Source organism: Trichosurus vulpecula, chromosome 7 (assembly GCF_011100635.1).
Source record: "Trichosurus vulpecula isolate mTriVul1 chromosome 7, mTriVul1.pri, whole genome shotgun sequence".
Classification (NCBI taxonomy): Eukaryota; Metazoa; Chordata; class Mammalia; order Diprotodontia; family Phalangeridae; genus Trichosurus; species Trichosurus vulpecula.
Genome location: NC_050579.1, coordinates 266868343 through 266884504, shown reverse-complemented (window position 1 = coordinate 266884504; position 16162 = coordinate 266868343). Strand labels below are relative to the sequence as shown.

Genomic DNA, 16162 nt, shown 5'->3' with positions numbered 1-16162 from the left:
ATGCTAGAAACAGCATGTTTGAGAGATCAGGGTCATACTGGAACTTCCCCCCCCTCCCCCTTTTCCCTGCCCTCTCACAGCCAAACCTGAACTTTTCCAGATTCTCCCAGGGAAATACTATAAATGGCTCTCTGAAGTCTTTCCCATCCAATTCTAGGGTTCCTGAAGCCATTCATCTGACATGGTCTTGACTTCCAGGGCTGCTAATTTTCTGGCCCCAGGCATATGGCATCTGGGGGCAACAGGACCCTGGAATCAATTCCACATTCTCTAGCAACTGGATACTCCTTGAGACAACAGCCACAGCCAAAAAGTCACTTTTTTCCATGTGGCTTTAGGGGCCTGCTAGGGTCCCTTAGTCAGTTAGCATCCATGGCAATGGGCAATTCCTTCCTGGAGGTCTTTCCTCCTGGGGAGGGAAGTAGAGAGCATTCCTTCAGAACCCCTTTCATTCCTCCCATATCCAGCCCCTGGCTTTGGGTCACATCTCCATGGAGTACAGCAAGTTGCTAGGACCTTTCTTAACCGATTTCCATCACCTTAGGCTTGGCAACTAGAACAGCGGTAGTCGGCCTCTTGGGCAGCCCGGTAGCTGCAGCCTGCACAGGCCACATGGAACCACGCATCACAGCCATCACATTGGACCCAGGCCACTGTCTCTTCCTGGGGTGGTTGGCAGCTGGGGGCTGCACAGGGCTCCCCTCCCCCAGTTGGAGGGGGAGCTACAGTCCGAGATGACAGGTACTTCCGGGGACGACCATGTCGCTTTCTGAAAGGAGATGTGGTGGAAAAGACACAGAAAACCCTGAGCGGGGGAGATAGGAATGTGCTCCTATTCCTAGAGAGGAGTTTAGGGTCTAATCTGATTTGGTGTGGCAGACAACAGGAAGTACTTGAAGGACTTTCCCCCATTTCTGAGTAGGGCAGTGTGGTACAGTAGAAAGAATGTTGGACCTGGTAGCCAAGAGGCCTGGGTTCATATTCTGACAGTAATACTACTTGCTGTATGACCAAGGGCAAATCGAAGGCTGCCTGGTCCAAACTATCATCCTTCATAGGAGGAAAACAACGTCCACGGAGGCTTCGACTTGCCCAGCATGATACAGGTAGCAGGTGGCAGTGACAGGCTTTGAACTCAGGTCCTCGAGTCCAAATGCCATGCTCTTGCTACTGCCTCTCCATGAAAAAGACCAGGAATGTGTATATGTGTGTATGGTTAAATGTTATCGTTTAACCTGAGCCTGTTTTCTCATCTGTACCTCAGTGAGTTGTGAGGCAAGAGCTCTGTAAATCTTAAAGTACTCTATACTTTTCTTTCTTTCCCATGCCCACCATTCCTCTCTTCCTCTGTCTTGTCTCCTAAGACAGTAGGTATTAGACAATCTGTAGAGTTGAACGGTGAATATGGCTTATCTGGGCTGGAGTTTTTCCAGAGCCTTCTCTCCCCTTCCTCTCTTGGGAGCATTCCCTCTCTCTTCTTGAGCCAGAGGACAGAAAGCACTGCCCAGAGCTCAGGTCCTCTCAGAGCAAAGGAAGGCTCGGAGAGGACAGATCAGAGTGTATAGAATTTATGTGCATGCACGTATGTGAAAAGGAGGCCTTGGGGGGGACGTAGTGGCAGGTTCCAGAGAACAAAGGTGTTGGTGAGGATGGGGACGCCCTAAGTTCCCTTGGTCTCTCTGAAGTTAGGGCGGTTGCTCCACTTACCCACTGGGGGTGACTGGAATCTTCATTCTTCGAGGCTTCTTCCTGGGAGGGCTTTCCTCAGTTCCCCCTTCATCCTCTAGCTCAGCCAGCACCTTGTGTGCTGACTTCCGACGGTTTCGAGGGGCTGGAGGTGGGGTGGGAAGGGTGGACCCTGCCTCCCTAAAGGTCACAGGGAAGGTCAGGCCTTGACTTCCACCCCCGACCTTGGAGAATGTAAGGGGCTGAGGCTGGAGTTTGCTGAGGCTGCCAATGGAGCTGAGGATCAGGGTAGCCTTGGGAGCGGGGGAGAGGGTGCTGAGGGGACGCTGTGGGGCCCCCAGAGGGGGCAGCATGGGCCAGAAGCCACCTTCATCTCCTGACTCCCCCCCAGCCCTGGGGACGGTGATAGCGGCAAAGTCTTGGGGTCGGACTCGGACACGCTGGAACATGAAGTAGAACTCAGGAGGGCTGGCCCCCACGGGCCCCTTAGGGCCAAAGGTCAGGAAGTCACCGTCACTCAGTTCCAGTTGGTGACCCCTGGGGAGTCTGATATTGTTGACCAAGGTACCTGTAAGTGGGGGCGGGGAGAAGGGGGGGGAAGAGGTGGAGGGGAGGGAGAGAGAAGAAACAGAGGAAGAGAAGAAAGGCAGAGAAAGAGAAGGCAAGTCAAAGAAAATAGTCAAAAAGTCATGTAGCAGAGCCAGATTTCCTAAGGTGAAATCTAGAGGGCTAAGGAAACTGTTGACACCCTCTCCTCCCACTTTGGCCTCACTCAGATTATAACCTCAAGCTCAGGGAGGACAGGGGCTGTTTTGTAAACTGTTAAAGCTCAAAGTGATTTTATCATTCATTTCACGCAGGGAAAGGGACCTACCTAGAGTTCCGTAATACTGCAAGTAAGAAGCAAGCTTGATTCTATAAGCGGTGAGTTCACACGCCTAAGGGGTGCGCTTCTCCCTAGTTTCCTATCCTGCCTGGTTCCTGCTGAACTGGAGGGATTGGCTCCCCCAATCATCTCAGCTCACCACTCCTGGGGGTCTCCTGACAAAGTTGGCACAGAATGGAAGGAGTTAGGAATTCTTCCCCTGTCCTTTTTTAAGTCATTTTCTGTAAAGACTCAGTCTTCATTGACAATAAGAAACCAATGTGTCTAATTAGAAACCCAGACCTGCTCCAAATAGGGATAGTCCTAGGTTTGGGATAACCCCTCCTCCCACCAATATGGACCCTAGGGCTTCCCTGAGGCTTCTGAGGCACGGAAGTACCTACTGTTTCTTTTTGGTCAAACATTAAAAAATCTGTTGGATCAAGAGGAACCTTTTATGAAATCTATGGACAAGTAGGTGACTCAGTGGATGGTGTAATGGGCCAGGAGTTAGGAAGACCTGAATTCAAATCCAGCCTCTTAAACTGCATTGCCCTGGGCAAGTTACTTAACCTCTGTTTTCCTAAATCCACCTGAGAAGGAAATGGCTTCTCCAAGGGCCCAAGGACAAAAGTCCATGCCGCAAAAAATGTCAGATACAGCTGAATGGCTTAACAACAAAATGGCCAAGGTTAACAAAGAAACACACTAAAGCTTTGGGAACCTGGATTACTAGTGAGCAACAGAGGGAGTATGTCCACCTTGGAGACGTGATCTTAAAAAGTCCCTACATTTATTTAACTTCATTGCCAATTCCTCGAAAACCTGTACCAGAGCTTCCTTGCCTTTTGTCTTCTAGAACTGAAGCCCACTCACCTGCCCTTTTTTTCTTGCTCCACAATAAAATCTTTATCTTGGCTACAGGCCCCTTGGGGCTCTTCTCTCTACTTTCCTCCCTGAGAGAGCTAGCTAATCTGCTAAACCATGGGCAGTGTGTATTGAATCTGAAGAGTGAACTCTAGTAACCTTTTGACATTTACTAGAGATGTGACTCTGGGCAATGCATAGTTAGTACCCAGTTTCTTTATCTGTAAAATGGAGAATAACAATACCTTCACCCAGGAAGAGGCCCCATAACAAAGAATATAATATTTACACTGTATACTTCCCAGGATTGCCAATAGGAAAATGAGCAATAAGCCTTAAATTGTTATAGAAACATGAATTAAGTCACTTAACCTGAACCTCAGATAGCTATAACTTATAATTATTTTATATATAAATTATAATTATTTTAAAGACCAAATGGCAGGATAAATGAAACGATTCGGTAATAACAGAATGCTGTAAATATAGAACTAATCTCCTAATTCAACTATGCAACTCATCTGCTCTGATAGGTTTTCATCCTTCTCAGGCAGGAGATAGATAGGCACACATACCATATATAGCACACTACCCTAACAGACAGCAGGTAACTTTTGGAAACAACCAAAGTCTTTTGGTCTTTGCTGTCTAACCCAGAGCGGGGGTTCTAATGGCAATGACCAACAGGGCGCTATTTTTGGCCAGGTCAAGGTCCTCCTATGGTGCTTCTCAGATCATACTATGCCTATTTATATATCTATTCTGCCTGAAACAGGGCCAGCCAGGTCCAGGCTCACCATAGCTACTGCAGTCCTCCAGGCTGACTCTCCAGTCGTCACCTTGGCCTTCAGCATGCAGCTTGGCATGGACGGGGGAGATGAGGACAGGCTCACACTGGGGCCGAAGGGCCACATCACACAGATCAGGCCTGAGGCCCAAGTGGTAGGTACAGCCAGCCCCAGTTGGGGGGTGAAAAGTATAGAGATCTCCACCCCTCCCAACCCCCATGCGAAGCAGCTGGAAGCAGGGCAACATGGGGGGAGGGGCTTTCCCCTACGGACCCCCTTCTAAAGTCAGGGAACACATAGCTCTTTCCACCCTTGGGTCATTCAGAATGGAGAGGTGTCCTGATGCAAACTTGGAGTACGATTCTTGTGCAATTCAAATCTAGACGCACATTCTCAGTGCAACGCCAATTTGGAAGGCGCTCAGCCCGGGCAATGAAATGATGAACGACACAAACTGGGGGGACGACTTGGCCTTGAAAGGAAAAGAGTTAAGGCGTCATCTCCCGTGCGATGCAAAAGCAGGGAATGTGCATCGCGCTAAAGTCCGGATGGGTTCGTGCACTGTAACGCAAGGAGTGTAAAGCGTTCATTCGGTGTCACTGGGGGCCAGGGAGCCCTTTCTTGCAAAAGAGCTCTTCCACAGGTCCCCCCCTCAACTTTCCTGGCCCAACGCCTCGCTCGTGTCAGGGGGATGAAGACCCCGAAAATGCGGGCCGAGGTTTCCTATTTCTGGAGTAAAGCGAAGCAAGATCCCTTACCTCCCTCCCCCCTGGAGTGCGATGCAAACCTGGGGTGCTACGGCTTCCGAAGCAATGCAAACGCGGGTCCCCCCAGCCCGGGCAGCCTAATTTCGGATCAATCAGTGCCGGACAATCTCAGCGTGCCGTGCCCCTCCCTCAGGCCATACCAACCTCGACCGAGGAGGCAAGGACCCCAGGTCCGCTCCTCGGGACCCCACGCCCCCCAGTCTACGAGCGCACGCTCGGGCTGAAGTTTGACAGGCCTAGCAAAAGCAGAGGGCTCAGGCAGGAGCCGGGCCCGGAGCTGAGCGGGGCGGAGCCTCCCAGGACAGGCGCGCGCCCACCACCTTCGCAAATGCCCCGGCTCCGAATTCCGCGCGCCTCAGAGGCCCCGCCTCCTCACGATGCCATTTCCCCATTGGACCTTCCTCATTCTACCGCCCAGATCCCATTGGGCGATGGTCAGGAAGAGCACAAAAAGCACCCGGCGCGACCGCTCTCTTCGCCTCCCGATTGGTCGTCAAATTTTCCCGGGTTTCAGGGAGAGGAGGGGGAGCTCGGTGGGGAGGCGGGACCTGTAAGGGCATGGGGATCGGCCGAGGCCTTGGATTGGTTTACCAGCTAGAAGCCACGGCGCTTGCGTGCACCGATTCACTCTTCCTCCCTATTCGGGATGAAGTACCCGGGGCTGAGGATCCGCCAGCTGGCCCGCTCTGCGCAGGCGCAGTCTGTGGAGGGCGGGGGTGAGATGGGTACATTGTGGGGGAGGGTGAGGTCTCGTGCTTGATAAGGGGGCACGAGAGTGAGTCAATTGAGGGCGGGAAGGGGCGGAGAGGGGCAGGGGAACGTGGGACTAGGGAGCTGAGGGGACAGGGGCAGGGCAAAGAAAGTGCTGGAGGTCAGGGGGTGTGGGACTAGGGGCTCACAGAGACGAGGAACCGGGACACGAAGGTCCCGGGGAAGGCGGAGCAGGAGCAAGGGGCCCGGCGGCTTGGCAGGGGGAGGCCTGGGGGAAGCGGGGGCGCTGAGGGGCAGAGGGGGACCAGCGGGCGAGGGGGGCGGGACAATTGCAGTTGTGACGAGACCCGGGCGGAGTAAATAAAAGGGAGGCGGGGAGGGAGGGAGAGCGCTTAGCATGGCGAGCTACCTGAGTGAGAGAGGCGGGCCACGGGGGTGCAGGGGAGCGGGGGGCGCGGGGCGTACAGCTGGCATGGTTGGCGAGGAAACGGAGAGAGGAAGTGAGAGCGAGAAAGTGAGAGCCTCGGGGTGGGAGGAAAGACAAACTTGCCGGGAAGGGCCTAGAGGAGAGCGAAAGCCTAAACGTGGGCAAAGGACTGTTAGACTTCCAGCTTGCCCAGGAAGAGGGTTCCGAACGTTGCTCTGCATCTTACAGACTTGGTCTGGTGCCAAGCAGTATGCCGGATCTTTGACGGGCAGGGGGAATCCGTGCTGGGAACACTGGTGTGGGGAGGGAATTTCCCGGGGCCACCCCGAGCTGCTTCCCCAGCCCTTTAATTCCGTGTGTGCTCACAGCATCAGTAAGAAACAGAGCCATAAGGGGAGGGCAAGGCACTGCCCAAAGTCCCGTGAATGCCGTGGGCACCTTCAGGGGTCTGGAGGCCTCAGCCTTAGATCCTGCTTCCCTTAGAAAACTTCTTTATCATAGGTTTTTTATTATGGAGTCTCTTATCAAAGCTGGGTGGAGCCAACCACTGATTATTTCATAGATGTTCCAGTTTGTGACTTTCAAAAGTGGGGGGGGGGGTAGGGATGGGGAGGGGAAGGAAAGGAGTGACAGCAGGATAGACCTTAAATTCGTTAAATTCTCTAAGGAATTGGGTAGGTTATCATAGGGTAGGTTGTAAGCTTGGAAAATGAATTGGAGCTTGAGGTGATTCTCTTGCTCCACAGGAAAAAATGGATGGTCGGAGAAGAAACCTGTTCCAGGCTTCAGGTAAAAGGGACAGGGCTGAGCTATGGAATTGGAGATTGTACACCCTATTCCTTACCTTCAGCATTGATTCTTCTGTTCTCCTTCTTACCCAGGTTTCAGTGGGCTCCTGCTTCCATCTCATTTCCAAACCCGGCCCCTTCTGGACATGTCCAGGATCCCTTCTGTCCAGTGCCCACCCTTGCCTGTAGTCCTGCCTTCACCCCATGTTGGTCATGATAACAATGATCGTAGATGGGGGCCTCAGAGACTACAGATTTTGAGAGAACAAGATGGGGCAGGCGATAGTGTGGATAGCGAAAGAAGGACCAGGTAGGGATCTAGTTATCTTAGCTTCTGCCTCTATTGGCCTTCATTCCTGTGTTGTTTTAAAAAAAAGTTTAATTGATGCTTTTTTCTTTTACTTTCCATTAATTTCCAAATAATACGCTTCTCTCCTATCTTACCCAACAAGCCTTGCCTTGTAACAAAGATAAAAAACACCAGTTTTGATTGTTTTTGATCGATCCTGTGTACCTTCTGCTTTTTGTATATGAAATTTGAACGATATTATTTGATCTTTTTTTGTATTTTTTCTTATCTCGTGTGTGTATCCTGACTCTTCTAAACTTGTACCTTAATGTCTTAATAAAATAATTGGCTTTAGAGTGGAGATACAGGCAGGTCTGTCTTAGATCCTGTCCTAGGGTTTTTGCTAGTGTTTTTTTTATGGATTCTGAAATAACATTATGAGGAGATTAGAGTTGTTTGTCAAGGAGTGGGACCATGTCTTTTATTTCTGTTGCCTCCCCTCAGAAGGTTGAGGTAAACCTTCAATAAATTACTATTAACTAGCCCCTGTTGTCTTCACTTTAGAACAAGAGGATCCATTTCCTTCTCTGCCCCTACCTCAGGATGGAGTTCAGGCTCCTCATTCTCTCAAACTAGAACACCGAATCCCTTTTCCACCTCAGGCAGAACTCTTAGATTCCTGTCTTCATCTACTTGTGAACCAGATATCCCAGCCCTCATTGTCTGTAGCATTCAGGAGGCACACTTAATAGGTGCAATTATGCAATAGATGCAAGTATTATCTTTTTATGTATGTGTGTGCCTTCCCTCGTCAACTAGATTAAGGCCTTTGATGGTATAGATTATGGCATGTACCTTTTTGTGTCCCTAACATCTAGCTTAGTGCCCTACACATAAAAAGTGCTAAATGTTTGTTACGGATGATCTCTTCAGAGTAGACCACAGAATCCTTACTGTTTCCAGGTTTTGCATCTTCTTGTGGGTCTGACTGATTTCCAGTTTCCCCAGAGGCCCCGTTGCCCCTTTCTCATTCCTACGTATCAGAGCAGAGAAGTCCTGATAACTAGATGGGAACAGAGAGTCTCATGTGTCCATCCCTTTCTTGTATAAGAGCAAAGAGGCCATAATCTCACCTGTAACTTTCCCCAAAGGTTCCTGGGCCAAGTAGGGCCACAGGACTGGAATTCCTAGACTGAGATGAATAGGTTGTAAATGCAGTAAGATAAGGGAATTAACAAGGGTCAATTGAAACTACAACCCAGCATTTCTGTGTTTAATTTACCATTAACATTGCCATAACATAGTATATGCCCATAAAAGAAGAAGTCACATTATTAAAGATAGTCTTGGGTTAATAGTCTCATCCTTAATGGCCATAGACAGAGGAAAGAATGCTCTGAAGTGAGCCCAATCTGGCCTTGTTGACATAGGAAGAGGTATTGTCTGAGTTTACTCAGAGAACAAAGAGGCTGTTAGGTTCAGACTCTTCCTCTGGTTAATCAGTTCAGGCTCTGGCCCTTATTGAAGTTACGAAATTGATATTAAATGATTGTCAGTAGGAAGAGCAGGTTTCTGGGGTCTTACACTGATGGCCTGTACTTTCTCACTCCTGCTTACCAATCTTAGTAAGGCCCATGCAGAGCTCAAGACCCAGGTGGACCTTAGGAGGTATATAGGGGATCAAATCCCACCAGAGAACAAGAACCAGACATGGGAGCAAGAGCGGAAGCAACTGCTGGAGACAGTGCAGGTGAGAGATAAGAGGAGTGGTTTTGTCCCTGGGGGTGGAAATAGGGTTATGGGTTGGGAGATTGGAGGTGGATACAGAGATTTTTTTGGAGGTGATGAATATACATAGCTTCTGGGAGAGAACAGTTCTTAGCTTAGAAGGAGACATTACCTTGGGACTCACAGAGACTTGAGGGGAGGGAGAAGTAGGCACATTTTTGGGACAAGTACAAAGATGTTTCTGTAGAATAAGAATTTTCTTCCCCTGGCCAGCATTTGCAGGAGGATCGGGACTCCTTATGTGCCACTCTGGAGTTGCTACAGGTTCAAGTGCAGAGCCTCCAGGACATCCATGCTCTGCAGGAAGAGGAGCTGGGTCGGAAGGTAAGTTTGACTCTCTTCACAGAGTCCCTCCTCTACTAGTCCAGTTCCTCTTGGGCTTTTTCTCTTTGTGTTCCTTCTTATTTTGTGGATTTTCACTCTTGCCTTGATCTTTTTGTTGCTTGAGATAAGTAGGAGCAGTAAAGGATATTTGCCTTACTCCCATGGACTTCATGTTTCTTCTTCACCTTGAAGGTCCAGCCCATAGACCCTCTGGAGTCTGAGGCAGGGAAGAAAGTTCAGGCCCAGCTGAGTTGTTGGAGGGAAAAAGTGTTTGCCTTGATGGTGCAGCTGAAAGCTGAGGAGGTGGAACATATTCAATATAACCAAAAGCTGAAAGGAAAGATAACATCTCTTTCTAACACACACACACACACACACACACACACACACACACACACACTCTCATACTTTTCTCTCTCTCTCTCTCTGTCTCTGTCTCTCTCTGTCTCTCTCTCTCTCATACTTTATAGGTGTATAGACTATTGACTGGGGAGATGTGAAATGCTTCAAGGGGAAAGGAATGAGGTGAAATAAGGAAGATAATATTTTCTATGCTAGAGACAGAGTCAAGATGAAGGAGTAGAAGGAAGCAGAATAGCTGAGCTTCCTGCCATAAAACTTCTAATAGATCTAGAAAATGTACTAGACCAAATCCTGATGAGGAAAATCCAGAGAAAGCCACAGTGATAGATTTGATCTGCCCAGTCATCACAGGGAAACAAGAGAGGTCTGCTGACAGTAGGGATGGAGCTGGGCTAGGAATATGCTATGTATGGAACATTCCAGAGCCCAGGGTGAAGCGGTCCAGGGCAAGAGGAGGTCCTAGATCCATACCAGAGCCACGAAGACGGAGACAGGTAGGAATTGGCAGCATCTGGCAGCCCACTACCTAGTTCTGGGTTGTAGTTCCAGAGTGGACTGAGAAGGGGACCTAGGCCTGAGATGGCATTCCCGGATGGGTGAAATGGCATTCCCGGATGGGTGGAAAGGAAGAAGTTTAGAAGAAAGTAGTAAAGGCTTAGACCCCAGGAACAGAGCTGTTTCTCACTTCTAGCATCTAACCCAGCCTACGGAGGAATAACCTGGGTAGGAATTGCAAACTTAAAGGGAATCAACAATTCTGTCCACTAAACCAATAGAGCTTTCTAGCTGGCTGATAGGATCTGAGTCCAGCACCTGTCCGTTGTTGCTTAGATGAAGTCTCAGGTCAAGAACTTGCAGAGCTCAGACTAGCAGGGCAGCAATTAGACTTTGCCCCGGATTAGACCCTGTTGAGAGTACTGAATGCTTGTAGGTTCCCAGTCTGTCCCTGAATAACACAATACTGAGTACCCCAAGAAAGCAACAGCAGGACGAGCCCAGGCCTTCCTCCTAGAAGTACCACAGAACCCAGCCCTAACACCAAGTCTGAAGTTAGGAAGTAGTTTGGAAGAATGAGCAAACAAAAAAAGAATCCCATCATAAAGAGCTATTATGGTGGCAGGGAATGGTGGCAGCCAATGCGATACCCACAGTGGCTGCTATGAATATGCTGGCATATTCCCAGGTTTGAATCATAAGATGTCACAGAATCTTCATTGAAGACAAAACCAAAACGTTTATTTAAACACCAGAAAGCCAAATCCCTCATAACAACAAAGAAATCTATAATTTCTGTAAATCTAAATCTCTAAATTCTAAAGAAATCTATCGATGTAGGGGGCACCTCCACCTCCAAGCCTTCCCTCTGTCAGGCTTTCCCCCAAACCAACTCCTGTAAGCAAAATCACTTCCTTTCGTACTCACGCTAGCTGCTCTGCTCTCTTTTCCTCTGCTTTCTCACCAAGGTCTCACTTACTCTAACTTCGTGCTCCACCCCTTCTTGCTCCACCTGTTCAGCAAGCTCCTCACACCACAGGCTCAAGTGACTCAAGCTTCCATGTGACTCAAGCAGGTCACATAGGCCTGTTAATGGGCAAGAAAGATCTTCCCATTAATAATAATTTGGCCCCAAGACCTTTTTTGTCCATTACATAAGTCAATGGGAATTTAGGGGTAATTAGTATCAACAGAATTGTACAACAATATAACGGGGATAACACAAAATAAACACATAAAACAATATCTTATTAGGGTGGAGCTCAAACACAAGCACCTCCTCATCATTCCCCCCTCAAATGAATGGGGCCCAAAATCCCTTGGGGTAAGGGGTGAAGATCTCTTCTATAGCTACTTCCTGCTGAGATTGGGTGTAGAGCTGTTCCTGCCCTGAGAGGTCCCATTCGAGGGGTCAGTTCTTTAGCCAGCATCCAGAGTTTGGCTATGCCAGGTCCAGGGGTGATACACATCATAGTCTTGGACAGGGGTTGACATCTTGCTCAAGCCGTCAGGCTCTGTAAGTAGAGGGTACCAAACCTGCAGGAAACAAATCTAGCAAGCAAGTTGAAAAGCCAAAAAGAATAAGGAGACAACAACCAAAAGCAGGGTAAATATAGGGTCAGCCGTGCTTCTGGAGTCCATGAACCTACTAAAACTGTAATAATTCCTATTTTCCTTACCGTTGTATATTTCTTTAATCTGAGCCGGGGCTTGGCCAATTTCCTATTCTCCCTGAAGGTGTAACAAACTTGGATACGATGATTCAAGAGGATCTGTAGGGGCAGTTCTTACTTCCCTATTTGGTCTAATATTAAGTCCCTTTTTTGGGTAGTTGGGATACCATCTATTCTTCCAAAATCTATCCTTGTGCTTAATAAAGCAGTAAACAATTCCTTCCTTGCTAATCTATTCTGACTTTGAATCCGCTGGCTACTTGTTCTTCTGTCTTGAGGAAATTTATCTTTTCCCCATTCCCTTAAGTCACTAAACTGTGAAATCTTATCCAGCACCTCTGAAAGAGGGTGCCCTGTTTTCCCAATTAGTGGTGTCTGAATTAGGCGCTTATGAGCAGGAGGAGGCGTTTCACCATTATATTTCTACGAGGAACCATTAAGGGAGTGCTATGATAAGCATGGAAGTCTCTGACTGTTATTGCTGTTTTCATTACTTCTTCCTTTGGCTCTTTCTCATACAGTCTCTAAGCAAATACCAGGGTCCATGTCCACTAGGCCACATAGAGTCACTGGGATACTGCTTACTTCATCCTCCTGTAGCCAAAGCTAACAGAGTAGTTCCATTATTACCCGCTTACATATGGTAATTCCTAAAAGCTTTCTGTACAAAAGGATTCTGATTAATACCTGTGAATTTCAAACAATCTATGTTATCTATCCCTACTATTGGGGCTGCATGCACCTTCCTCTTGTTAACTTTTCCCTTCTTTTTCTTTTGTTCTTTTTAAAAAATTTTTATTTTTTTTTATTTTTAGTTTACAACACTCACTTCTGGAAGTTTTTGAGTTCCACATTTTCTCTCCCTCCTTCTCCCCATCCCTAAGACAGCAAGTAATCCAATGTAGGTTATACTTTCGAATTAAATTTATTTACATAATAGTCAAGTTGTAAAGAAGAATTATAACCAATAGAATGAATCATGAGAAAGAAGAAACAAACCCAAAAAAGAAGGAGAAAAAAAAGGGAAAGCAGATAGTTTGCCTCAGTCTGCATTCAGACTCCACGATTCTTTCTCTGGACGAGCATAGCTTTTTCCATCGTGAGTCTTTTGGAGCTGTCTTTGAACCTTGCATTGCCAAGAAGAGCCAAGTCTGTCAAAGTTAGTTCTTACAGATACTGTGTGTGTATCTGTAGTCATGTGTAATGTTCTCCTGGTTCTACTCCCCTCACTCAGCATCAGTTCATATAAGTCTTTCCAGGTTATTATGAAATCCATCTGCTCCTCATTTCTTATAGCACAATAGTATTCCATTACATTCATATACCACAATTTGTTTAGCCGTTCCCCTTGATGGGCATCCCCTCGATTTCCAAATTCTTTGCCACCACAAAATGAGCTGCTGTAAATATTTTTGTACATATTGGTCCATTTCCCACTTGTGTGATCTCTTTGGGAAACAGCCCTAGAAGTGGTACTGCTGGGTCAAAGGGTATGTGCATTTTTATGGCCCTTTGGGCATAGTTCCAAATTGCTTTCCAGCATGGCTTGATCAGTTCACAACTCCACCAACAATGTAACGATGTTCCAATTTTCTTACATCCTCTCCAGCATTTATCATTTTCCTGTTTTGTCATGGTAGCCGATCTGACAGGAGAGATGTGGTATTACCTTTTTCTGAGCTAAATTCACAGCTGCTTTTCCTTCTACCACCTGAAACTTCCTAGCTTGCTCTTTTAAAGGAAAATTCCTACTCTGTAGCATAGAAAGCTTCTTATGCAAATAAGCTAACTCCTTTTTCATCTGAACTTTTTCCTGCAGCAATTTGTCTCTGCTTTTACATGTAAAGCGGTGACTTGTTAACAAGGCCTATCCTCTTCTTTTTTTTTTTTATTGTTCTTTTTAATTTTCAACATTTCTACCATCATTGCTAACACAAGTGGTAATACAATTCTGTAGTTCATGGAAAACATTTGTAAGCTTTACTTGCTATTCCACTTATGTGGAATATGCTCCCTTTTCACTTCTCACTTATGCCTCCAGGCTTCCTTCAAGTCTCATTTCAAGTCCCACCTTCTTTTTTTCTCCTTATTTTTATTTAGTATTTTACTTTTCTCCGGTTACATGTATATAAAATTTTGGAATATTCGTTTTGAAAACTTCAAGTTCCACATTCTCTCCCTCCTTCCTCCCCTTTCCCTCCATCCCCCCATTGAGAAGGCAAGCAGTTTGATATAGGTTATACATATGTTGTCATGCAGAACATTTCCATAATAGTCATGTTGTGAAAGAAAACATAGACAAAAAAAAAAAACTTCCAAGAAAAATAAAGCAAAGAAAGTATACTTCAAGCTGTATTCAGACACCATCAGTAATTTCTCTGTGACGGATAACATTTTTCATAAGTCCTTCTGTGTTTTCTTGGATAGTTGTATTGCTGAGAATAGCTAAGTCATTCACAGCTGATCATCTTACAATATTGCTGTTACTTTGTACATTTCATTTTGCATCATCTCATGCAAGTCTCCCCAGGCTTTTCGGAGGGTATCCTGTTCATCATTTTTCGTAGCACAAATAGTACTCCATCACAATCACATACCACAACTTGTTCAGCCTTTCCTGAATTGGTGGACATCCCCTTAATTCCCAATTCTTTGCCCCCAGAAAAGAGCTGTTATGAATATTTTTGTACATTTAGGTCCTTTTCATTTTTGTTTTTTATCTCGTTTGTGATACAGACCAATATTGGTATTGCCAGGTCAAAGGGTACGCATGGTTTTATAGCCCTTTGGGCATAATTCCAAATCTTGCTCTGCAGAACGGTTGAATCAGTTCACAACTCCACCAACAGTACATTAATGCCCCGTTTTCCCCACATCTCCTGCACCATTTGTCATTTTCCTTTTATGTCTTATTAGCCATTCCAATAGGTATGAGGATGTACCTCCGAATTGTTTTAATTTGCATTTCCCCAATCAATAGTGAGTTAGAGCATTTTTTCATATGGCTATAGATATGATTACTTCATCTGAAAACTGTTCATATCTTTGATCATTTAGGGAATGGCTCTTATTTTGTATAAATTTGATTCATTGCTCTATATGTTTGAGAAATGAGGCCTTTATCAGAGAAACTTGCTTCAAAAATTTTTTTTTCACAATTATTATTGTTAACTGTGTTTCCCTCCATCCTATTCCCTGCTCTCCTTGTTTATTCTGTTTTCTCCTTTCACCCTGTCCCTCCTCAAAGCCGTTTATCTTCTGACTACCCCCTCCCCAATCTGTCCTCTCTTCTATCAGTCACCCTCCCCTCCCCCATTCTCTTATCCTCTTGCCCCCCTACTTTCCAGTAGGGTAAGATCGATTTCTATACCCAATTGAGCTTGTATGTTATTACATCCAATTAAATGTGTATGAGCCATTTCTGATGAGAGTAACTCCCTCCCTCCTTACCTCCCCTGCCTTCCCCTCCACTGTAAAAGCTTTTTCTTGCCTCTTTTATGTGAAATGATTTACCCCATTCTCTCCCTCCCTTTCCCTTTCTCCTAGTACATTCCTCTCTCACCGTTTAATTTTATTTTTTTAGATATTGTCCCTTCATATTCAACTCATGCCTGTGCCCTCTGTCTCTATGTACTCCTGTAATGTACTCTGACAATGAGCAAGTTCTTATGAGTTACAAGTATCATCTTCCCATGTAGGAATGTTAACAGTTTGACCTTATTAAGTCCCCTATAATTTCCCTTTCCTGTTTACCTTTCTGTGCTTCTCTTGAGTTTTGTATTTGAAAGTCAGATTTTCTATTCAGCTCTGATGTTTTCATCAGGAATGCTTGAAATTCCTCTATTTTGTTGAATGTCAATTTTTCCCCTGAAGGATTATGTACTCAGTTTTGCTGGGTAGGTGATTCTGGGTTCTAGTTCTAGGTCCTTTGCTCTCTGGAATATCACATTCCAGGGCTTCGTAAACTTTTTCTGCTTTTGGCACCTTTTTGCCTGAGAAATTTTTATGCGACCCTGGGTATATAGGTCTATAAAATAGGGATGCAAGTCAAATATTTACTGATAATAACATGTAAGGAAATTTATTTTAAAACAATTCTTTGATATATATACATACATATATATACATATATGTATTATTTTACCATTTATTAAAGGTGAAAACAAATTTGCATACTAATGAAATGGATGTACTTATATTTTTACATAAAGAATTAAATCTTGTTGGAATACTGCAGATACTGTAGAGCATGTTCAGTGTTTTCCAGGATTGATAGGTATTTTGATTTTATAATTGTCGATGCTGAGAATGCTGCTTTGTGTAAACACATA

General features: G+C 45.9%; 2 protein-coding genes across 2 annotated transcripts in view; one reads left to right on the top strand and one right to left on the bottom strand.

Moving 5' to 3' along the window:
* CCHCR1 (coiled-coil alpha-helical rod protein 1) overlaps nucleotides 1–16162 on the top strand; it is a 78752-nt gene that overhangs the window by 55747 nt on the left and 6843 nt on the right. The window lies entirely within an intron of this gene.
* On the bottom strand, nucleotides 93–4453 carry TCF19 (transcription factor 19). The gene is made up of 3 exons (XM_036767125.1): nucleotides 4216–4453; nucleotides 1708–2254; nucleotides 93–769 (listed from the first exon to the last, which is right to left on the bottom strand). The coding sequence occupies exons 1-3, from the start codon at nucleotides 4451–4453 to the stop codon at nucleotides 541–543; spliced, it is 1014 nt and encodes a 337-aa protein (XP_036623020.1). The 3' UTR covers nucleotides 93–540.